The following is a 25,935-nucleotide window of genomic DNA, read 5'->3' on the forward strand; positions in this document are numbered from 1 at the left end:
TTCCAGTGTAAGTTAGCCCTTGACTGTGATCTCACCTATAGTATAATAAGTGCAGATTAAGCAGTCTAAGATGTAAAGGTAGGTATGGCAGTTTTATTAAACCCATATTTCGGTTTCTACGCGGCACACGTCGCTCGGTAGGGTGATAGAAGGGTATATAGATAAGAACTAAATTTTAGTTATTTAACAGCGTTATTTGTCAAAAATTGTATGCTCTTATCGACAAATTACCGATAGATTGATTGTGTATAGAAGCAGGCGTTACTTTGCGGAAGTCCGTGATGTACAAGGAAACAAAAGCCTAATTTGCTGTAAAAAGAAACAGACAAATATGTTGTATAGTGCTACATCAAACATGCAATATGCACCGCCCAACCTCCCACTGCTAAACACATCTACAGGAAAACCCATTAGTAACTTTGGCCGTTAATGTATGATGATAAATATAATAATAATAATAATAAATTCACCAATAATAGATAAAAACCCTTAATTGCAGATAGTTCCTAATTGGAAAACTTTCATCCAAGCGTTATATCCCAGGAGAAATTAAGACATATTTAACATTTAAGTACCTTTCATATTTACTCCAGGCTACATGTTTGTTGAATCGATAATTATTATTACATCTTTCATATTTTGGGGAAATAAGAGATGCTACGTACGTACGTATATATTTAAATATAATATTTAAATTCTCTAGACGATAAGACTGTTTTACATTATTAGAGGTAAGTTGTCACGGAAAAACTCAACATGCCTACCAACCTATAGTACGCGACAGATCGAGATGGCAATCGGGGTATGAGGTGGGTGGACGCCCTGCACACCCGCTCGTCATCCACGCTCACCCGCATCGGGTTAGCGCGGGTGCTGTGCGGGTATGCGGGGCGTCCCCATCCCGATAGCGATCTCGACGAGTCGCGTACTATAGTTTTACTAAAACTGAAATGTTAATTTATTATACAATAGCTTAATCTGCGCTTTCCGGTGCGAGGTCGCCATTGCAACACCTTGGGACCCCAACGTCTATCGGTCTTTTGAACGATGTGCCCTGCCCATTGCCACTTCAGCATTGCCACCCGCTGAACTATGTTCGTGGTTGTAAAAAATATGTATTTATTTTCATATTTTACATTCATATTTTATTTGAAATATTGTAATAATAATATTATCTAACTTTCTGTTTATACGGAAGCGTGACGTAGGCCGTAGCACTGGCATCGCATTGGTTGTGTTCGTGAATCGCAACTCAAACGCCTACGTCTTCGTAACCTCCACGAAAGTTCTGCTATATCCTCTACGAAAGTCACAGAGATGCAATTAAATTATTATATTATTTTCTGATTTTATTGTTACACCCCGATGTTTATTTTAAGGTATTTAGTATTTACTTATTAATTAAAAATACTTTTATTACTTCGTTGAGCGGAGAGTTGCAACTTGCTCCTTTTCTTATAAATCCAGCATGTTTTTTCTTATAAAACAAGAAAGATTTATAAACCAAAAACCGTTTTAGGCCAAATAGGTTTTTCAAAGTTTTACATATTACCTCATAATTTTATTCTTTATGAACTGATCATATATCTGTATTAACGGTTTTATTCGCCATTAAACACACTAGTTCACGTCGGTTTGCAAGTTAATGATTTTGCGCCTCAATCTTAACATATCCGCTGTAGGCCCCTTCCCCTACCCTATAAGTTTTTATTTCCTTGACAGGTCTTGACAGACACGACAGACAGACAGACAACGAACGATAAGGGTTAAGTACCTTTATTCTCTGGAGATAAGAAACCTTAAAAACCAACTTATCGGTAAAAAATTAATCGAAGTTGTTAAAAGAGGTATAGCAGCTCGTAGCGCTCGCGCTACGGCTACGTTAGTTATATGTACATATATTGTGCTACGGCGAAGTCGCGGTAGGGACACAAGAGTAGATGTGGAGGAGTCCTACTAATGTTATAGATTATTTTATTTTTAAGTATCTGGCAAAAAAGGTGTTATTTTTTTAATTAAAATATCTTCTTATCGGTAAAAAATTTAATAAATTTCATCAAAGTTGATAAAAGAGGTAGCAGCTCGCAGCACGGACACGGCGCGCGACTGCGAGCGCTCGCGCTGCGGCGACGGGCTGGCGGTGGAGGGCGCGGCCGAGCGCGGCGGCGCGGCCAGCCGGTGCAGCGCACGCGGATCCAGCGACGCGCGCCACTCGCTCAGCAGGGCCTCTTTAAACGTCACCTGCAATTATGGATGATGACTACTAGTCAAATCAGGGATTTTTTATCAAACGTCGAAACGCTTGCTTAATAAGGGATGATTTATGCAAACACATAAGGGAGCTTGTATGAAATACATAGACGTGAAGTCATAAACGTTTGGACGTAATTTGACGCACTTTTTTAGTTATATCCATAATTTAAAATAGTTAGCAAACTTGAAACTAACAGCGGACACGCATTTTACGAATTTTGGAATAGAAAGAAATAATTTATTTTTGACATAGGCATCATCCCAATTAACAAACACTATAAGCACTATAAGCGCATAGCTTAGTGACAGCCTAGTGGATAAAACATCCGCCTAGTATTCGGTAGGTCGGGGGTGCGATCACTTGATTTTAATATTGCATGGCGGCCATTTTGAAATTCGCCGTCTGGGTTTTTCATTATTTTTTGCTGTAAGTAGCAGCAATAAAAATACACACTGTGAACATTTCAACTCTGTAGCTATTGAGATTAAATTGTGATAGGTACAACCCGCTGACAGACAGACGGACGGACATCGGAGGATTAGTAATAGGATCCGGGGTCGCGTTAGCACCCTTCGGGTACGGAGTCCTGACAATCACGTAGACCCGTTGCTCCGTTGCAGCGTGATTAAAGGACAAATCAATAAACAAAATCACTTTCGTATTTATAATGATTATTATTAGTAGTACAGTACGCGGCACAAAGTAATGTACATCGGCCTCTAGAATGTTATTTCGGCTTTGTAGAGCGTTGTCTCTGTCATTTATACCTATACGACGACGTTTTGTCGGTCTCAACGACAGAGACAATGCTGTACAAATCCGAAATGTCTAAGAGGTCTCTTTCTAAAGCTCGATGTACATTACTTTCTGCCGCGTACTGAAATATCTTGATAACACAAACCTTTTCTTTTACACAAATCTTGTTGGCATACAAAAGGAAGTCTATTACGGCCACTATAAAGCCCACACCTCCGCCAAACGCAAGCACTATGAATATTCCACTCGTATTCTTCATTTGCAGAGAGCCGTTGTCCTCTTCATCATCATCGTTTTTCTGTTGAACAAATCCAACTTAACAGTACCGATTTTTTTTTTAAATTAAACGTAAGTAGATGGATGCACAAAGGGAACTTTTTGATGTTTCGGGTCCAAAAGTAACCTAAATCCTGTCCCGGGATGCATGCTATCTCTCTGTCAATATTGGTTAAACGGAAAAGCCGTGAAAAGCTAACATATAGGTATAAACAGAGAGACAGGCACACTTTTGCATTTATAATATTAGCATTGGATGTACTACGTTCTATGCAATGTATGGTTGAAAGTTTACTTAAATAAAACTGTGAGTGATATACTCTTATCCGTTCAGGAGTTCCGCCCTCCATCTCTGAAGATATTCATCAGAAAAAACAAACACGTTGAATTACGAACCTTTTTGTGGTTCCGTACCTCAAAAGGAAAAAGGAACCCTTATAGTATCACTTTGTTGTCTGTCTCTCCGTCTGTCCGTCGTGTCTGTCAAGAAAACCTATAGGGTACTTTCCATTGACCTAGAATCATGAAATTAGGCAGGTAGGTATAGGTCTTATAGCACAAGTAAAGGAATAAATCGGAAACCGTGAGCTTGTGGTTCATCTGTGCTACATCACCAAAAACATTAAAATGTGTTCATGAACAAATAATTAGTTTTTTTAATTTTCAAAGTAAGAGAACTATACCGAGTGGGGTATATAAAAGGACTTTACCTGTACATTCTAAAACAGAATTAATCTATTTTTATGCATAGTGGTTTTTGATTTATCGTGCAAAATGTCTGTACGGGACCCTCGGTGCACGAGTCTGACTCGCACTTTGCCGGTTTTTTAGATCAGTTAATCGCTACAGACCGATAGCGAACTACAACTTTCAGACAAAAATTTACATAACGCTTTTTGACTTTTATTAAATTTTGGTGAAGCGTACGACATACCTGGCACTTCTCCTCGATGTCCATGTCTTCCCACCATGTCTTTTTTAACTTCAACAACGTGCCTGAAGCTTGAAGCGCTATAATTGCCGCATCAATACCGTTCTTATATGGCGAATCTAGAATTAGGAAACTTTAATTTTAAAAACTTAAAGATCATAGAAAATAAACATCAATGCCGCACTGTTAATTACTATTAATCAACTAGTAGATAGGTACCCAGCGTTTGCTACTACGCTAAAAAAGAAATACATTTTGGTTTTTTATTGATCTAAAACCATCTTCGCATTATTGCCTTTCTAATGAAGCTTATTTGAGGCACATCGGTTGGATGGTTTCAAAGTCTATAATGGACATAGGTAGAAACTAGAAACATGTTTGTGTTTTATAATATGGAAAGGACCATGAAATTCAAAGATCATCGTGATCGTCGGAACAAAGTAGAATACAAGTGTATTTATTAAGTACAGCAAGTAAGTAATAATTCTTCAATCCTCAGTAAAGTAATATTATTTAGCGATAGAAAAATCGGCCCTAAAAAGACAAAAAATAATCAGAAAGATTGCTGCACTCGCGGAGCAAAAAACAAAAGGTACTCACTTTTTGGCATAGCTATACCGTAATCTTTTGAGTCTAGTTTCGGTCCAACCATTTTCAAGTCACAGTATCTTTGCATTGCGTATTCAAGCTGGGAAGACTCCATAAAAAATGCATATTTTCCTTTACTTTGTCGCACGCGATTGACGCCTTCCTCATTGGTGGTAGTGAAAACTGTGGGCTTCGCAGATTTCATTACGGCCCACAGCTTCTTATACACTGTGTCGTTGGTTTTCTAAAAAGTTTCCTAATTTAACTTATAAATAAATCTTAATATTATAGATAAAGTTTGTAAGTTTGTTTGTAGGAAATATAATCTCTGGAACTACTGAACCGATTTTGAAAATTCTTTCACATAGTAGAACGCTATCTTATTCTTGAGTGATATAGGCTATATTTTATTTTCAAAAAATTAGAGATTCCTACGAAAATTGTAATTAACCCGTGCGAAGCCGGGGCGGTTCGCTAGTATTAAAATAAAATAAAATTACGAACATCGATAACCACTTATTTGCTGGAAATATAAATTTATTTATTTATTATTATTTAATTTGGACCGACTTGTAAGTACATATAAACCATAAGCAATGGTTCAAGTATAGTGCGCGACAGGTCGAGATGGCAATTGGGGAGGGAACGCCCGCCACTCCCGCACAGCTCCCGTGCTAACCCGGTGCGGGCGAACGTGGGAGACGTGCTGGTGGTCGGGGCGTCCCCCCCGCCTCATACCCCGATTGCCATCTTGACCTGTCGAGTAGGTACTGTAAGATACCTACAGCTCCAATAACCAAAAATAAAAATATTAACAAAACTTCCGTGACTTACTTCAAAAAACTGATAAGTGGAGGCGTTATCCACAGTCCCATAGGCGATACTGTTCTGTTCCACCAGGTCTTTCGCCCCTTTGATCTCGTTGTTCCGTCGGCTGGCGCTGACGAAAGTGGACATGTTGGCCGTGTATGATGCAGTCACGATGAGCGCGAAGAACCACCACATACCTGTAACCCATCTAGAGGCTGCCGCTCTGGAAAAAAACAGGCATTAATATAACATAGAAACAGAAAGACTTTTTTATTCAAATAAAATTGATGAAGTGCTTTTGAATCGTCATATGCAACATGCATTTACCTACTGTTTCGGAATGCCTTTCCTACCGAGAAGAGACAGCAAGAAACTCGGCGATTGCTCTTTTCAAATATTCGATTTAAAATAAAATTATGGCATGTGATGATGCCATGTTCTAATGTACCTACCTAATTGGGTATTTGACTGCGATACTTAATGGCAAAATGCGGGTTTCACGAATATCTCTCTAATGCATTTATACAAGAAATAACCCAATCTAAAAACTAAGATTCATTCTCAGGCATAATGACCTCGTGGTTAGTAGGCAGTAAAGGCAATATGATTGCGACAAGCAATCTCTGACATAAAATACGACATCAATCATGGTTCTATGGAAAACGTTTTACCTTGGCAATATGTCACAGCCTTGGGTCATAATGGAACCCATAGTAAGCCACATACAGTTATACAAACTCCAGATATTCTGCAGATTTTCAGGGTTTTGATTACAGGGGTGAGGATTGACCCAGTCATCCGGGCTCATGCTAAAAAGTTATACAAATTATGAAAGACTTGAAATTGTATTTTCAAGTGAACAAACGTTGCCAAAGCCGTCTAAATAAAATGACAGATATAGCTAGGATATTTGAGAATTTTGCCGGTGCACGAATAACCCGACCAGATTTTTGCTGCATTGAAATGGACTTTGTAATGTAATATTTAATATATGTACGTTTTTTTAAAGATAATATGTACCGTACCTTAACGCCAAAGCGAAGTTACGTTTATTGACAAAAACTTGTAGCTTTCAAACTATCGTAACTCCGGTGTCGCGGTTTTTAAGTGAAATCTTATACTCATAAGCCGATGTATACAGTGAGCTTTCCTTTACATTATTAATTAATTTTTATGGTTCAAATTAAATCTGGATTTAGGTAAAATAATCTTATATTATGTAAAAATTAATTTGTTTCTCCGTTACCATTCGACGTCATTCATCCGATTGAATTGAAATTTTGTAGAGTTGTTGTTGGGATTTGCGGTTAGGTTCAATAGATAGCGTGCGAGTGGTATTGCAACGCATGCCAGGCGAAAAGACTTACCGAGCACAAATAAGCAAGACGAAAGAAACTATAATATACGTCGTTGCTAGGTATAACCACACATCCAAAGAAAGTGGGTTCATGAACGAGAACATATCGGGTTCAACCGGTTCGGGTTCTTTTATTACCAAACTGATCCCCAAACTCATAAATGGGTGTGAGAAGTCCACTACAGCATTCCGGTCTGATGATATTGTAATGTCGCAGATAGCCAGCTCAGCGTTCTAAAACACAAACAATTTATTTATTTTTTATTCGTATCAAAAAATTGTAACAATAAAAAATTATAAAAAGTGGACAAGGAAGCACTTATCTCTATAAAAGATCTCTACAAGAAAGAAGAATAGGTGCAACAAATATAGAAGGTAGGATTTTTAAAATATTATAAGGTCAGACGAACAAATCTAGCGGAAAATCGCGTGTGAAATCCCAGCGCGAAAATTTTCCTCTGCGTTTTGCCTGCCACGTAGAACCGGCTACGCGGCGCATCTCTAAATTTCAATTTATGTTAAATTGCAGCAGTATTTTGCTAGCGGTTTGAGCTGTTAGATTTGTCTCTGGAATTAATCCTTTCTAGAAGTTATTCTTATTGCTTGGTTAAAAGTTATGAAAATTGGTGACAATATATTATTCTTTTACCTATCCAATAGTAAGTATATTTATTTATTTGACATTCTCGATCTTGCCGTAAGCATCAGACTCTAGATTTATTTCATGCACTTTAAAACTTGGATCTGGATACATCATTTATATTGATTTTCAAAAGGACTTAAAACACGTAGATATACCTATCTGAAAAAACTTTTTAGGACTGCTATACTTACATGCTCTATTAGGTCCCCAATAAGCCCATCCCATTTTTTAGTTCCAGCTATAGGGTTTCCATATAGATCCCCATTAACTCTATAGAATTCATATCTTAAATCCTTATTAATAAGATCGTTTTTCACCATATGTTCATATATATTCTGCATTAGGTCCACGGCATATCCCCGGAATGTTGTAGTTCCATTCACTTGTACTACATCAAAGTAAGGTTTCCCCATCTTAGACGCTACCTGAATGTAATAGGCATAGGTAACATAAGAGTTGGATCCAAAAACAAATATGGGACCAGTTCGTGAACTTGCTCAAATAAAATTGCAATTCGGTCCAGAAACCTCGGAGAAATTAGTTTTGTGACACTCTCCACTTTTAGCTAAAACGCACAGAGTTAAACGATGATAGCCTAGTGATTAATACATCAGTCTCCTATTCGGAGGGTTGGGGGTTCGATCCCAGAATTTTTGGAAGTTACATACGTTTTAAAGCAATTATCTGAGAGTTCTTAATAATGTTCTCAAAAATGTATGAAGTCCGCACTAAACTAATCCGCACTTGGCCAGCGTGGTGGACTATGGCCAAATCTTTCTCGTTCTGAGAGGAGACCCGTGCTCAAACTACCGAGCACAACTCATTGGCGGCTCACTAGAGCCAATTGCAATTAGTGAAATGTGATAATCACTTCAATGCTAACCCTCAAAGATGCTAACCCTCAAAGGTGCTTACCTAGAAGTTGCAATAGACACATACCCTTATAACCGACTTTGAAGTTGAAGATCGCTCCTTGACTTCTTTCTCGTCCGTTATCAAGTCTGTCGTTGAATCCCAATGACCGACGTGTATAAACTCACTCTCATTATTTAACTTGGAGTAATGAAGTCTGAAATTGATTCTTTGTCCAAATTCATTGAATTGAATATTCCCAGTGAACCCCTTTGTTGTTGTCTGAAATACGAAAATTTTGAAATAATTAAGGCATCTTGGGATTACCGACTGCGTAGACTTCGATTACTCGATCGATACACCATTCATCAGCCTACCTGCGTTCATTGCTCTTTTCGATAGCGCGACATGAAACACGGGCCTTCCTCATCCAACCGCATCCAGAGGACAATGAACCAGCTCTTTAACCAAAACACCACTACAGACACCTGAACCAGTAGGTAAACACACATCAAGACTATGTCGTCAGGTGTCATAGAAACGCTGTGTAGCGAAAAGTGAGTGGAGTGGCAAGAGCACACCACAAAAGAGACAAAGAAAGACAGAGAGAAAGAGAAAGACAGAGAGAGAGCGAAAAAAGAGAGAGCGTGCTGCGTGAGAGTGATACAGTCTAAATCAATGATATTAGAAGGTCTAAATAGCATTGCCGAGGGAATCAACGCCAAATATTGGATGACTCCAATCCCCTAGTGTCCCGTCCAGAACCCAGACATAAAGTATAGATAGGTAGGTATAACACACTAAAGCCTGACCAGAAAAATAAAATACCTCGCCATATTGCGGAAAACCCGTGGAACTAATTTATACAAAACAAATACTTGTTGACCATAGATCATATTATACTAGTAGCGCCCCCAGAGCAAGTTTTTTATATGTATGGTCAGGCTATATATTTTCTTAACCAACTCAAAAAGAAAAGAAAGCCGAAAAATTAACATAGTTAGGTACCTTGATCAAAGCCTTTCGCAAGTCATCTCCTTTTGGCCAGGCTGCATTCAAATAGTCAATTTTAGCATCTTTGAAACACAATGCTGGAGGGTTGTCTATGTCCTCAGCCATTCCCATACTTCTGAGAGCTTTTTCAAGGTGATTCAGAGCATCTGCTGCTAAAGCTGTCTCTAGCTACATTTTACAAATTACATTAGAATTGGTTAAATATGATTTCAGGCTATAGGGGAACGTCAGAGCGGATCAACTCGTTTGTTTTAAAATGTGGCAAAGGAAATTGAACTGCTCTGACTATTTCTGGGGAACAAAATGCAATGAAAACAAATAATAGGTGTGCGCACGTATGGTCCTTTTTTACACACTTTTTTAGGTTCCGAACCTAAAGGGTAAAACGGGACCCTATTACTAAGACTCCGCTGTCCGTCCGTCTGTCTGTCCGTCTGTCACCAGGCTGTATCTCATAAACCGTTATAGTTAGACAGTTGAAATTTTCACAGATGATGTATTTCTGTTACCGCTATAAGAACAAATATACCTACTAAAAAACAGAATAAAATAAATATTTGAGGGGGCTCCCATACAACAAACGTGATTTTTTGCTCGTTAGATAATGGTACGGAACCCTTCGTGCGCGAGTCCGACTCGCATCTGGCCGGTTTTTCAGAATGGCACACTAAATACGCGCGTGCGTGTATTTTAAAACCAGGAAAGGTCGTCAGGTTTTAGTTATAAAACACTTTTGACGACCTTCCTGGCACAGTGGTGAGCGCTGTGGTCCCAGGTTCGATTCCTGACAGTCTGTCTAGTCTGCCTAGCGAGAGGCTTCGGCCGTGGCTAGTAAACAGTAAACACGCACCTACTGCTAAGCGATTCAGTGTTCCAGTACGATGCCGCAAAGAAACTGATTAAGAGTTGGGTTTGATCAAAACTGCCATAAAACTTCAAGGCTACCATTTTAGACAACATCATCACTGACCATCAGATGAGATCGCAGTCAAGGGCTAGCTTGTCATGGAAAAAAAACTCAAAACGTACCCGTATGACAATACCACTCATATCCATATCCTTCCAATTGACGTCGTTAGCCGTGGTCAGATGCATCGTCGACACATTCGCTAGAAGCTCGTCGATATCGTCAAGTCTCACAGTATATGCGTCAAGGGCTGTTAGTATGAAGCTCTGCTAAAAAATATGCATGTTACCCAAAATAATTCAACATATGTAAAAATTTCACAATAGTGAATAAGTTGAGCGGTTCTTAAGTTTTTCTCGGGGTAAAATTATTGTCCCCCAAGAAAATTCTAAATAATTGAAAACTAAAACCTTTTAAGAGTTAAAGTTTTTTTAATGTACCTACTAAAAATAATTGAAATGAAACTTACTCGTAAAAACAAATTATATAATTCCAAATACGATTATCCGGGCAAAGAGTTCCTCCAGTGCCCATCTTCCATCTCTGCCATCAGAGAGTTCCAATGTCCCACCTCCATCATCATTCATCAATCATCATCTATCCTATCCTCCATCATCACCATCATAGAGATACATAGTGGTACCATAACCATCTATTGTCACTCAAATTACATATCCAATCACAGAATTAAATCGGATAGTTTTGAAGTACTTAAGTAGCCGAAAAATTAGTTGGTACCAAATTTAACGGAATGAAAAAACATAAATAAGTCAAACCAAAGCTTTTAAAGAGACCAGACTGGCTGTAAAGTCCATGCTGATCTGGTATGCCTTCCTATTGCTATTGGATTTCAATCCAATAATAACAAACACCATTAAGTAGGTGGGTAGTTTAAAACATAAACGCAACCCAACCTTAAGGTGAAAGGTAGAAGACACGGTCTGCCCGCGAAATTCAAATTTAATTTGGTTTTTCGCAATTTGTATACTAATACGACAAAGTAGGCTTATGGCATTCAAATTGGCACAGGCTTATTATATAAAAATCTTTACTTGAAAGTGTCCAGTTTAAGAAATTAGTCAAAATAATGAGTTTGACGTGAGCTACTCACAAATTAGTCATTATTTTGACTAATTTCTTAAACTGAACACTTTAAAGTAAAGATTTTCATATAAACCTGTGAAGATGATATTGTTAGGGGCTAAATTTGAATGCCATAAGTCTATTTTGTCGCATTCGTTTACAAATTGTGAAAAACCAAATTAAATTTGAATTTCGCGGGCAGACCCGTGTCTTGGGCCTTATGTAAAAGTCACAATTACCTGGTACTGGGTAGAGTTATCCACTTGCACTATTTCGCGCATGTATTTTAGAATATTTTTCGCATCACAGTCCAGAACGTGGTAGCTCATATGAGCAACCTTGAATATGTATTTGAAGGTTTCAAGGTTGTCTTCATCAGGGTTCAATTTACTGTACAGTATTTGATCACTGGTGTATGGCCAGGTATTGATTACTTCTTGGAGACGTACGAAACCTTAAATAAATATAATTATATCTTAACACAGAAAGCTCGATAAACCTGCTTCGTTTGGAGATTCCGATTATGCTCCGGCTAGCAATCAATGATGTCGTAGGTACATGTTGTTCAGACTAAAAACCAGTCCAGTACAAATATTTCTAACGTCACACTAAACGCGCACGTACGTGTGTATGATTTTAATATTGATTTTAAACTGTATGAAACACTTTACAACTCACAGAGCAGCACGAATATTATTACCTATCTAACTTGTGCCTTCGCAGTGGAAAGGCCTTCATTATTTCCTTCTCTTACAAATTCTAGGAGCGGCGCGGCGCCGCTGGTCACACTTCCATCACATATTTTGTAACTATGATCCAGTTTTATTGCCAGACACAGGACCGCTCGTAGGTTTGCTGGGTGAAACCGTCCCGTGGGAACTTCTACAAATCTGACCTTATTCCTGGTCTACATTATAAAGGGTACCTCTGTGTAAAATTTCGGCTTCCCAGGTCCAAGGGCTTGGAATCAATGACTTGAGTCAGGACTTTGCATTTTATACATAATGTGATCAACAGATAAAAAATTACTTACTGGTATCATCCTCATAAAAAATTGTGAATTTATCCCACTGGAGTTTTTTGATTAGCGTCGCAAAAGCTTTGGATATCATATTTGGCGGAGGGTGATATGAAAACGAGAACAAATCCGTGTCCAAAGTAATCGGTGGCTCCCATCCTAGTGTTAGATAAGTAATCTGAAAAGTTAAAAAACCTTGTTAAAATCCATTATAATTATGTCATCCAAATTCCAAACAACACGTCTCTGGAAAATTTAAACTCAATCGAATTGGACTATCGAGAAATCAGTAACTAATTTCGACGGAATGATACCAAACGAACACATGAAAAGCTTCATAATTTTCAAACGTTTTCTCCGTATGTAAGTACTATTAGAGAGACAGAGCCAGCGCATGCGAGATCTTCGTTATTTTATAAAAGCTGAAAGTTTATCTGCGTATTGTCCCCAAAACAGGAAGGAACGGTCAGCGACTCTTAAGTTTGGATCATGGCGGCTTTGGAAGATAACAGGTAACAAAGAGGTATAAAATTACTCCCTACTTTCGTCAAAGTATAAAGAGTAATTTTTTTATGTAGGCCAAGTCTTGGCTATATGTAATTCTTGGCTATATGTATAGTTATTATAATGGTAAATTAAAACTACCTGACTATTCATAAGCACTTTTAAGTTTAAGTTTACATGAATAAAAAAAACATTCTATTCTATTCTATTCTACGTTTGCTTCGGGATAGTATTGACAGACACTTAGTATGGTGGAAGCCCCCTGCCAGACATACTTAAAATTTAATCAAATGTAACTAAGTAAGTATACTCACGTCATAGTATAAAAGCTGATTTTTAAAAATGTTACTTGGGAAACTATCAGAAGATGTTTTCTTGGAAGCCAGACAGTTTCGATAGTTCCTGCATCTTAACAGACGAGATCGTATACGTAATCTTAAAACTGTACTTACATTAAGACTATTGCATATCATGCAAGTGTAGTCACAGATGTCTCCCATCGGTCTTGCGTCGATTAACGCAACTACACCTTTATTGTCTGAAGTATGTTCACATACTGAAATGTTTATGGATTAATCTTAGATGGATGGTACGAAAAATCCTACTCAAAATCATAACTACTCAATCATATTTATTCGCGGGATTATACTAAAAATACCTCATTTATAAAGTTGTTCTTCTGCGACTTCCTTTATTGCTACACCAGGTAACTAATCATAATTATAATAATAGCCTGTATTAATATTGATTAAATTTTATTTTACTACCTAATTTTTATTTCAACTATACGCATGCAAAAAATCACGACGATTCGTTGCTCCGTTGCCAAAAAAAAGGAAGTTGGTATGAACTTATGGTACTCTTAATCTCAAAGTGCGAGTACATCTTAATTAAATTTATATTAGTTACACTTCAATAAAAATTCAAGCAAAACTTACTTTCTAACGCAGTAGAGTAACTGTCATCAACCTGAGAGTGGATAACCCTTCCATAATATGCCTTAGTTGCACCCAAATTCACAATATTTTCGAAGGCCTGCTCCGAGCTTGGGAAGGTTTTTGAATTGAACAAACCTCCTAGACAAGACAACAAACATTTTTATATATTTCATTCGTTTTTAAATAAGCAGATCCAATGGTAATGAACAATTCAATTATGAAAAATTAATTTCATCAACAATTCTAAATGTTAGCATGACCGACAAGCAGCCGGTAAGTAACATTAGTTACGTTTCTATCACCACAGAATATACAATTCTTGTTATTGAGATATTGTTTCACTGCAAACGTATATACATATATATATAAATGCGAAAGTGTGTCTGTCTATCTCTCTGTCTGCTAACTTTTTACGGCCCATCCGTTCAACCGATTTTGACGAAATTTGTTATAAGTAGAGATAGCTTGCATCCCGGGGAAGGACTCAGGCCACTTTTTATCAGAAATCAGAGCTCCCACGGGATTTTTAAAAACCTAAATCCACGCCGATGAAGTTACGGACATCATCTAGTCTAATATGTATATGAAAGGAAAAGCTGACTAACTGACTGACTGATCTATTAAAGCACAGCTCAAACTACTAGACGGATCGGGCTGAAATTTGGCATGCAGCTATTATGATGTAGACATCCGCTTAGAAAGAATTTTTGAAAATTCAACCTCTAACGGTATAAAATAGGTTTTGAAATTTGTGTAGTCCACGCGGACGAAGTCGCGGGAATAAGCTAGTAGGGGGTAAAAGTGCAAGCGCAATCGATACTTTAAATGTGATTCAACCACACAATGTGATACTATGCTACACTATGATACACAAATGCTAGACGAAACAGGCTTCCGCTTATTCTAGTAGGTACTGAAGCATGTTAACAGTGGTTGTACGTACCTATAGGATAACGCGTGCTATGCGCTGCTTCTGCATTGCGATACCGTAATATAAAAAGGAAGAGCAATATTCCCGAGGACGTAATACTAGTCATATTTAGGAATTACGACATATATAATCACAAATGTTAATACTGTTTAGACGGCATGCGGCTGAGATGCCGCCTCCACATCATCTGATGTATTTTTGGAAAACAATTTTAGGTCACATCGGCGGAGTCGCCGGCATAACATGCGACGCAATCCTGATCATTGTCGATTGATTCACGCCCTAAAGCTTACATTTGGGCAATATTTTATTCAGTTGGAATCACATATATTTTCTTTCCGATACGGTTTTAAAATAATTGTCCAGAATTTCAGTTAAAGATGGGAAGATCTCTTTTTTTCTAAAATTCTATCCTCATTAACAGTTTTATCATCAATTTACAAAGCGGCTATGAAATAGTGACGGTCAACTGATTAAACTCCAAGGAGTGGTTTGTGATTACGACGCTATGTGGTGGTTAATAACTTTTATATGCGTTTCCGTAAATTCGCAAATAATACATAGAGAAACTCACGAAATTCTATATGAAATTGGTAAGTTAAAATTGAAATTTTAAATTCCATTCCTTGACTGAGATCTCACCTGGTGGTAAGAGATGATGCAGTCTAAGGTGGAAGCGGGCTAACTTGGAAGGGACACGGCGGCTTGGAAGGGGCAATCGCTTGGCGGCACATCTTTTCTGGCAGGGTCTTAAGTAAGTAAGTTTATTTATTATGCACATTTTGTAAAAAATCACACAAATATTTTAAATATAACGCCAACCTACCCGCTTTTAACAGCGTGCACGCGATGTTACGATGCGGCCGGTGATGTTTTAACCACGGTAATGTTATCTATACAGTATTCCAACTTCATACAAACGGACGAAACGCGAGCTATACCTACGCGCCTCGATCTCACGGTGCGCTCGCAGTGCAGCCAGTCGCGACTGTGCCCCAGTGACGAACGGACGGTGTTTGTTTTTTAACAATAACCGTGCGAAAGTATTTTATTTGTTTATTTATTTATTAGTATAGATATATTAAAAAAGTATATTTACAATCACAAAACTAAATGGAAACACAAAGTAGGCAAATGTAGTTAAAATGCTGGAGGTGGGCAGCCCTATCGCATGTTTACGTACCGCGCTGCTGTAGGTATTTATTTCAAAGATACGGTCGAGTTACAATACTGTATGATAATATTACCGTGTTTTAACTATATGCAACTGGTACATTGCTATAAAATGCAATTTACAAGAAGTACCCACGACATGAACTTTGAGCGCACTTGTGCTAACTTGTAACTAGCCACGGCCGTAGCCTCCCACCAGACAAAACTACTCTGAACTACTTACGTCTATTTAGCCACGATATTGTAATTTTTAGGAGCTTCTGAGACGGTCAAGCGGCTTGACGTCAAGCACTAGATTTTTGCTTGAGCCAAGCATTTTGAGCGTTTACAATGTTTGCTTATGCTTGAGTCAAGGGTGTTCGATGGTGATTGATGCGATTTTATATTTTTGCTTGACGCGACGTTGGGACAGTGTTCGAAATATATGAAAAAAGTGCCGTTTGATTGACGACGGGCTCATCAAGCAGCTTGATTAACCAAAACATACGTGCTTGACGTCAAGCTGCTTGACCGTCTCGGAAGCCCTTAAAAGAGCAAAAATATTTTAAAGAGAGAAATGATTCCGCTTTCATAATTTTATATAATTTCTAGCGGGTATATTCGAAAGCTATGAGAAAACACAACAGCTTGCATTCGAAGAGAGCATGCGTCAGGCTCGCTTGGATCCAGCTGAGCAGCTGTCTCTTGCAAGCGCCCATGATGGCAAAGGTATAACCACAGTACAGAATACTTAATAGTACCTTCATCATCATGATCAACCCATCACCGGCTCACTGCAGCGCACGGGTCTCCTCTCAGAGTGAGAAGGGTTTTGGTCTACCACGCTGGCCATGTGCGGATTGGTAGACTTCACACACCTTTGAGAACATTATGGAGAACTCTCAGGCATGCAGGTTTCCTCACGATGTTTTCCTTCACCGTTAAAGCAAGTGATAATTAATTACAACGCACATAACTCCGAAACGAAAAGTTAGAGGTGCCTGCCCTGTCCTAAGCACTAGGCTACCACTGCTCGCTGAGCGTATAGTAATAGTACCTTAACCCATACATATATAGCACGCAACCGGTCGAGATGGCAATCGGGGTGGGGACACCGCACACCCGCACAGCCCCCGCGCTGGACAGCGCTGGTGACAGTATATCTAACATACATACATACTAACTTTAAGTAAATAATCAATTTCTGATATCTTGACGATCATAGAGATAATTTTGCATCTCATTGGACACTTGATTAAAGGTTCATTCTGAGATTTAATAAAAAATTCTAAATGCACGTAAATGAAGTCGCGAGCAAAAGTTAGTTTCATAAATGATACCGATAACCGAAATGGCATGCGTTGTTGGAGGATAAAACTTGAAATGTTTTTTTTTATTCTGATACAAGCTAGCCCTTCGTGCGATCTCATCTGGTGGTAAGTGATAATACAGCTAAGATGGAAGCGGGCTAACTTGGAAAGGGTACGGCAGTTTTATTAAACCACCTCGCTGGCCAAGTGCGAATTGCCAGACTTTTCGTACCTTTGAGAACATTAAATATTTTTAAAAATTATAAAATACATTATACATACATATATTGTTTTTCTTTAAACTAGTTAGTTTCATAATTTTCAGCACTTCAAGATTGGCGATTAAATCCTATAATAATAGAGCCATCGAGATATGATAGTTATTCGATTTGGAGAAAATGTAAGTAGAAAACAGTACCTACATAGTTAAACTTGCAGCTATTGATGTTTCAATTTATAGTCCGCGACAGGTCGAGATGGCAATCGTTGTATGAGGTGGGCGGACGCCCCCCACACCCACACATCACCCCACATTCCCTCTCCGATTGTCTATTGTCCGACTATTTCCACTTGATGATGACGACAATCTATTTTGAAACGAGCTCAATGTACTTACATCACCTTAGTACTTAATAAGCAAGACTTTAAAGGGTGCTCATTGATACCAAACTTATCTGTAACCAACTATACAGAGAACTTCTCATAGAATAAAAAATACGGTATTTATTTGTAATATTAATATATTTTTGATTACAGTATGCTCTAACACGATTATGCGTCCCATAGTAATATTTGGTCCGCAAATTCCAATATCTGATGGGGCTGTAAAGGAGCAGTGTGCTATAGCCAATATTCCTCACATCCAAGCCACCTGGAAACCTCCGCTAAAACCCGACGCACACCAGGACGTTATAGAAAGTAGTGAAGAAAATCAAGAACCCGTATTCAAAAAGATTTCCATCAACTTCTATCCACCCTCAGACGAAATTCTATATGCATATGCAAAGTTACTGAAGTTGTATAAATGGGAAAAATTTGCAGTGCTTTACGAAGATGATATGGGTAAGGATTATAATCAAACATACACCTTTGATACTACACTTACAGTAACATAACGAAGGCGAAAAGCAACTACCAAAAAACATATAAATATGATTAAAAATCTGTTTTTAGGTTGTGCCACATAATATGACAAGTACCAAGTACCATGCTGCTACTCTACTTATACTACAATTTCAACATTTGATTTTCAAGGCACAATTAGTAGGAATATTGATGTAGCACATTCTCTCTATCTTGAGCCTCAATAGCTCAGCGGTTAAGAAGCGGACTGAATTCCAAAAGGTCGACGGGTCAAACCGCACCCGTTGCACTATTGTCGTCGTACCTACTCCTAGCAAGCTTACGCTTAGTTGGAGAAGAAAGGGGAAATATTGTTAACATGGCTAATATTGTTTGGAAAAAATAACTTACTACTGAATACTTACTATATTCCAGTTTGATCATCCGGAAAGGACTCTCGGTATAAATTAGAATAACTTTCTTTTTTTTAGGGCTTCTACGAGTTCAAAAAATTCTTGCTCACCACACAGACAGACATCCAGTTACTGTAAGACGTCTAGACCCTAACGAAAATAACTTTCCTGTAAGCTATTTATTTCTCTTAACTCTTAATCTTCTACTCAAACGATGTCGATGAAATTAGACACAGAACCTAAATCAATTTAGCAAAAAAATTCTCAAAACTTAAGTAGCTAACTACCAGAAGGATGTCGAGCGTATACTGTTTATCCTTAAAAATAAAGGGTTTCTGCAGGATTAAAAAAAAATCTATATTGTGTTTATATTTTGTTTGTGCACGGTCTAAGATAAATCGTCCCAAGAGGTTCTTTTTATTCATGGATATATTCGGCCGCTGTCACAAATACTGTGAGTGCCTACGGCAGTGTTTACAGTTATTTTGATTATGCTTGGCATAATTTTCAACAGAAGCATAAATAAAAATTACTTTTAATATGGAAGATGTGTGACTCATTTACATCAAAGAGCCAAACTAGCAGAAGCTTCTTACTAACACATGTTAATTTTAAAGGAGTTCTTTGATTCATTATAAATGCGTTAACTTTCTCGCACAATTTGAATGCAATCAAATCAAATTAATTTAGGTTTTCATTTTCTTAAACTTGGAACTTATCGTTTCTAAATTAAACTTCTTCTTATCTTATTGCAGACATTTAAGCTACTCAATAAGTTTCAAATATACCGAAATATAATACTGGATTGTCATGTCGATAATGTTCTTCAATATTTAACGGAAGCCAGGCAGGTGCAAATGGTTACACATTATCAGGTACATCTCGTATGATAATTCATAATATGCTCCTTTTCTTCGTTTCTGTGAATTTTGATGTCCTCATGAGCTATTTGTAAGGTCTAAGTATAAAGTTTTACATAACTTCTTATACTTCGGAGGTATATTAGTGATTCATTACTGATAACTTTACTTTTATACCAAATAAAATAATAAATATAATAATCCCTTTGTAGCATTATATCTTAATAACAATGGACGCATCAACGGTGGCTGAAAAATTGAAAAATTTTAACTCTAACGTGACATGGCTAAGTTTAACTAATTACGATACGTTGCGAAACCACCACTTGGCCCAAAGAGTCGGGAAATGGTTAGGAGAGACAAACAACGCGGTTCGCCCACCTGTTACGAGCTTTAAGGTTTCTGGACATACCTATTTTAAATTTAATTTCTAAAATTGGATTAAAAAAAATTGAGGTGAGATAAATGTTAAATAATTCATGTGCCAATCAAAAATTTTATTTTAGTTTGAAGCTCTAATAATGGATGACATAGCAAATCACATACTGAAATCGTTACAAAAGGTAGACTCAATCAAATCAAACAAATCGAGACCCTATGATGCTTTATGCGATCCCAACCTCTCTCCATGGTCGTACGGTGCACAACTTCAAGATGAAATATTAAAGGTATGAGCTGTTATGAGTATTTCACATAAGTATGTTAAAGCTCGGTCAGAATGTGTAGTTGTATTCGTTCAAAGTATTATTTTAACGCCTTTGTAACTGACAAGAGCAATAACGAAATACCACTTATTTAATCTTGACAGTGAGTGACTCTCTTGGCAAATAATACTTACACCACCTAACTTGATCTAAGTTTATGAAAAAATCTTCAGGTTAGCGCATACCTTCAGGAGAAATCGTAGAACGATTCAAAGACAAGCCTCTCACCAATTTATATTTTATAAACAATTTGGTTTTGCAGACAACATCAACAGGAGTATCAGGTCACATAGCATTTAATGAAAAGGGTGAAAGAGTAAATTATACCTTATATGTAAATGAAATCTACGTATCTGAGTTGAATACTGTTGGATCATGGGATTCTGCCACCCAAGAACTCACAGAAGATAGGCCTGAGGATGATGATCTTAAATATAAAAAAAACAGTAAACATTTTATAGTGAGTATTTTAAAAAAGGATTAACAGCGATTTACTTATTTCTTTATTTTAACACTTTATTAGACAAATTAACATAAAAAACATGCAAAACAGAATCTAATAATTACCTACCTGTAGAGCGCAAAGCTGGACTTATCGCTTAAGTGATCTCTCATAGACAAACTTACGAAAGCGTAGGTTGGTGCGGCCAGCGGCAAGCAATCTAGGCCTATATAAAGTAGACTTCAATATGTACAATATGTACCAGTAATATATATAATACAGATAATTTATACCATAGTGATATATATATGTATAACATAGTATCTATAACTATGATATACTGTAATAATACCTACTCTAAATTACAGATTTTGTATTTGATAACGTTTACTTATTAATATCTATTTACCAAATAGATTCTATCCCGAAAGACAAAACCTTTCTTCAGCGATAAGCAATGTTTCAAAAATAGTACCGATTCCGAGTGTGAAGAAGAAACAGCAGATGAAAAATATGAAGGATTTGCCGTTGAACTCGTTAAAGAAATATTTGATAATTTGCGTAAGAACAAATTTAATTACACTTACACAATAGAAAGTTACGAGGCCAAGAAAGAAGTCAAAAATAATATGATAACCAGAAAGTCTTATGGAGTGCTTGATGAACTATTAAATAATGTTAGTAGGTACCTAGAAGTATTAAGTAAAATCTTAATTTTATATCTTTACAAAAAAAAATCTTATTTTGATCGCAAATTACAGAAAGCTGATTTAGTTGTTGGTGACATAACTATTACTGAAGACAGGAAAAAGGTGGTGGATTTTTCGGTGCCTTTCATGTCATTGGGAATTAGTATTTTATATACAAAAGAAAAAGAAGTCCCACCAGGAATGTTTTCGTTCTTAAATCCTTACACGTTCGAGGTTTGGATGTATACGGCAACAGCATATTGCATTGTTTCAATTCTCCTATTTCTATGCTCAAGGTTATATTTTATTAAATCAATACTAATCCATTTATCATTATGATAGATTACAACGGTATCAACTTAGCTTGCTTCCATTTCTTTTATCAGAATTTCACCGGATGATTGGGAAAATCCGCAACCATGCGATAAGGATCCAGAAGAATTGGAAAACATTTGGAACTTTAAAAACTGCACGTGGTTAACAATGGGCTCGATTATGTGTCAGGGATGTGACATTTTGCCAAAGTAAGGAACTTAGCGGAAGAGAAAGAAGAAGAGAACCCATAAAGCTTTATATTAAATCTGTTTAAATATTTTAGGGCTGCAGGATCCCGTTGGGTGTGCGGTATGTGGTGGTTCTTTGCAGTAATTGTTTGTCAGACATACATAGCACAACTTTCAGCTTCTATGACATCGGCTATTGAAACTGAACCAATTAATAAAGTTGAGGATCTAGCTGAGCAAACCAAGGTTTTATATGGGGCTATTATAAATGGGTCAACGTATGATTTCTTTAAGGTAAAAGCAAGATTAAAAAGGTATTTAATTAAAATAAATTAATTTAATAATTTATTTATTTTTCACATTTGGTGATCGCAGAATTATAACAGGACATGTTTAAGTATCTAGGAAATAACTTTATCTTTTCCCGAAATAATTCTCCTATTTTAATGTTTCCTATATCAAGCATGTCTTTTTTTTAAACATAAACATTAAATGCAAAAGTGTCTGTTTATCTGTTACTTTTGGTACAGAGCTAACATCCCGGGGACGGATATAGTCCACATTATCAAAAGAAATCAAAGACTTCCCATGAGATCTTAAATACCTATGTTCACGTGGACGGAATCTCGGGCATCATCCAGTTATAAATAAATTGAATCTTTTCAGAACTCCAAGGATAAAATGTATCGTAGAATGTTCGAGAACATGGAATCCAATCCTGCAGTTTTTGTAAAGAGCAATGATGAGGGTGTAAAGAGAGTCCAAAGTGGGAAGAGTAAATACGCATTTTTTATGGAGTCCACTGTAATAGAATACGAGCTGAGGAAAAATTGTGATCTTAAAAAAATTGGAGGAGAATTGGATTCTAAAGATTATGGGATTGCAATGCCGGCGAGTACGTATAGAATAATAATTAAATAGACTAAAATACCATGCTGAAATAGTAAACAATGATAATATTATTTTCGTACCACTTGCTCAAAAAAGTGACATTTTATGCCACAAAAAGCGAACATAACAGTAGTCATTTTTAATCTGTTAAAAACAGGGAAAGAAAATTGTACTGAATTTCAATTTGGAATACTTACCGAAATGTAATATATTGAACTACATCTGTGTTTACACCATTGAGTTTGTATATAAAGCATTATACATCTTTTTGAAAAAGGAATACGCATTTATTAATTTTTTCGCAAATGGTATGAAAAGTAGAGTATTTTCCTCGGCGATAAAACTGTCTTAGTCTTGGGTGAACTTAAATCGTCACCCGCGACAGAAGACACTGCTTTATCCCCTTGGTTAATAATCTACTATAACAGACATTTATTATTGTTCAAACAAAGAAAAACAACATTTTTCAGTAATCTACGTTATCAAGACGTAGTGTGACCTAGCCTTAGTGGCCAAGAGTTACTGTAAGTGTTTTCTTTCATTGTTTGTAGATTCTCCTTTTAGAACTCACATCAACAAAGCTATTTTGGAATTAAAAGAAGCGGCGAGTCTAGACAAAATCAAAAAGAAATGGTGGGAAGATAAAAATAAAGCGGAAAAGCAATGCGAAGTGAGACTAATATTTTTAAAATAATATTTTTTTTAGCTTTGTTGTCACCCAGTTACATCTTCATGTGCCTACTAGCGACCATCTGCGGCTTCAACGAAAATAATAAATGTTCTTTATTTAAAATTATTTCCAAAATGTCTGCCCTTTTCCTTGAAGAGAACCTTTGTGCTGTCTAGGTCTAAGGTTTTGGGCTGTGTGTTGATGATCTAGTCAGTAAGACAGTCAGGACTTTAATTTTATATTTATATTTAGATTATTATTATTTCTTGGATTTTTTGAACCTTATATTTAAAAAACCGGCCAAGTGCGAGTCAGACTCGCGCACCGAGGGCTCCAGCTACAATCGTATTTTTCGACATTTTGCACGATAAATCAAAAACTATTAAGTATGCATAAAACTAAATAAAAATCTGTTTTAGAATGTACAAGTGAAGCCTTTCATATGATACCCCATTTGATTTAGTTATCTTAATTTAAAAGTTAAGTACCCTATAGGTTTCCGTAGGTACCGTATAGACAGACGGACAGACAGACTTACAACAAAGTGATCCTATAAGGGTTCTTTTTTTCCTTTTGAGGTACGGAACCCTAATAGGTATATTATTTATGACATCAGGATGAAACGGTCGATAAAAATGACCAAGAGGGTGATCTCGAGATGAAGAATTTGATAGGCGCCTTCGTCGCCCTCATCGTGGGGTTGGTGTTCTGTTTGTTCATCACTGCTATTGAATTCACGAACGAAGTCAGAAACATCGTAGTGAGGGAACAGGTAATTATGCTTTAGGAAGTTTATTTAGTTATTTACCACTAAATTAAAACTAAAACATGTAAAATGAAAAGACATGCACAAAGGACAAACTTATCTCTACTGGAGAGATTTCTTCCAGCAGCCCTAAAATGTGGGAAAAAAATGCTAAGTAGGTAGGTAATGAAATTTTACACATTATTCTATAGATATACCTATTTAGTTTTGAAGTAAAAAAATGCTTAAAAGTCGCTACTTCTAAATAATTATTTTTGGAACATCGTATCTGGTAATAAAAGAGCCCACAAAAAACTCAGCTCAGGCAAGTACTGTTTTTATCACAAATATTTCAGATAAATAGTTTACGAGCATAATCCAACCAGAAATTAAATCAGAAATTTTTCTTTTTGTGTTTTTCTTTCTGATTTATACCTCCATGGACGCTAGTCTTACCGCTAGCAGCAGTAGCATTAATTTTAATGATGTACCTGTTGTTTCCTTTAAGGTCAGTCACAAAGAAGTATTTATCAAGGAACTGAAGGCGTCGCTCAACTTCTTCCAACTCCAGAAGCCAGTACTTCGTAACCCGAGCAGAGCACCTTCTCTCGCGTCCTCCAACGGCAGTGAGAAGAAAGAAACCCGATCCAATGTTATTGAAAATTTCCTCGATTTTGAAAAAGAAGTGCAGTGAAAGTAACTTACAGTAGCCGGGAAGAAATATTGTACATCGACCTTTAGAAAGAGATCGCGGTTTCGTAGAGCGTTGTCTTTGTCGTTGAGACCGATAAAACGTCACGTAGGTATGAGTGACAGAGACCGCTCTACAAAGCCGAAATCTCATTCTAAAGGTCGATGTACAATATTTCTTGCCGGCTACTGTACTGCAGTTAAACTAATCTAACGTTGCGTCCAGGCTATTAAGTATAGCACAATACCTACTTAGTACGACATTAATTAAACATAGTTGGGTACCTATTACTTTGGGTTGGGTAACTTGTGCTCCATACTATATTATACATACGAAAGTGTGTATCTGTTTGTTTTCTTGTCACATCCTATCCGTTTTACCGATTGTGACCAAATTTAACGTAGAAGTAGCTTGCATCCGGAAGACGGTCATAGGCTACTTTTTGGGCTGGAAAATTGAAGAGTTATCACGGGATTCAAAAAACTAAAATCCATGCAGACGGAATCACGGGCCTTCATCCACTCATTAAATATTTCCAATGTCAGCTATTATTATTTATTTATTGTTATCGAAGCATTAGCTGTTATTGATTACTTTATCAAATCAGTGTAATTTGCGGGCGTCTTAATCCTAATTCCTATACCTACACATTTATAGGTTTTCAATACTAATTTTGTTTGTTTGTGATGAAAATAAAGTAATCTTTTTTAAGTTATCCTTTAATTTATTTATAGTACCTAACATCGCAATACCTTATATTGCCTTGAGCGTTTTTCTCCAGCTTATAGGTACCTATAGTACGCGACAGGTTGAAATGGCAATAGGTGAGTGAACGCCCCGCACACCCGCACATCCCCCGCGCTAACCCGGTTCGGGCAAGTGTGGATGACGTACGGGTGTGAGGAGCGTCCCACCGCCTTCTTGCCACCGCCCAATTGCCC

At 37.1% G+C, this 25,935-nt stretch overlaps 2 protein-coding genes across 4 annotated transcripts; one reads left to right on the top strand and one right to left on the bottom strand.

The window, feature by feature from the left end:
- Positions 1–2,031: 2,031 nt before the first annotated feature.
- Positions 2,032–15,015, bottom strand: LOC117986691 (glutamate receptor 4-like). Of its 2 annotated transcripts, none has more exons than XM_069501805.1 (16): positions 14,875–15,015; positions 13,932–14,069; positions 13,446–13,549; positions 12,505–12,667; positions 11,711–11,925; positions 10,511–10,654; positions 9,476–9,649; positions 8,555–8,749; positions 7,807–8,040; positions 6,983–7,206; positions 6,287–6,424; positions 5,640–5,838; positions 4,818–5,049; positions 4,221–4,336; positions 3,156–3,308; positions 2,032–2,241 (listed from the first exon to the last, which is right to left on the bottom strand). In XM_069501805.1, the coding sequence occupies exons 1-16, from the start codon at positions 14,966–14,968 to the stop codon at positions 2,044–2,046; spliced, it is 2,721 nt and encodes a 906-aa protein (XP_069357906.1). In that variant the 5' UTR covers positions 14,969–15,015; the 3' UTR covers positions 2,032–2,043. The 2 variants fall into 2 exon arrangements, with proteins under 2 accessions (XP_069357906.1, XP_034829455.1); XM_034973564.2 differs by having other exon boundaries at positions 10,511–10,657.
- A 16-nt stretch (positions 15,016–15,031) lies between these two features.
- Positions 15,032–25,652, top strand: LOC117986567 (glutamate receptor ionotropic, kainate 2-like). Of its 2 annotated transcripts, XM_034973411.2 has the most exons (17): positions 15,032–15,455; positions 16,627–16,743; positions 17,650–17,724; positions 18,081–18,386; positions 18,878–18,969; positions 19,555–19,674; positions 19,872–20,057; positions 20,166–20,327; positions 20,626–20,823; positions 21,222–21,482; positions 21,567–21,790; positions 21,881–22,018; positions 22,093–22,291; positions 22,664–22,892; positions 23,440–23,558; positions 24,175–24,330; positions 24,812–25,652. In XM_034973411.2, exons 1-17 carry the CDS (start codon positions 15,371–15,373, stop codon positions 24,995–24,997), a joined length of 2,853 nt encoding a protein of 950 aa, XP_034829302.1. In that variant the 5' UTR covers positions 15,032–15,370; the 3' UTR covers positions 24,998–25,652. The 2 variants fall into 2 exon arrangements, with proteins under 2 accessions (XP_034829302.1, XP_069357905.1); XM_069501804.1 differs by lacking the exon at positions 19,872–20,057.
- The last annotated feature ends 283 nt before the right edge of the window (positions 25,653–25,935 follow it).

The sequence above is a fragment of the Maniola hyperantus genome, chromosome 11 (assembly GCF_902806685.2).
Source record: "Maniola hyperantus chromosome 11, iAphHyp1.2, whole genome shotgun sequence".
Classification (NCBI taxonomy): Eukaryota; Metazoa; Arthropoda; class Insecta; order Lepidoptera; family Nymphalidae; genus Maniola; species Maniola hyperantus.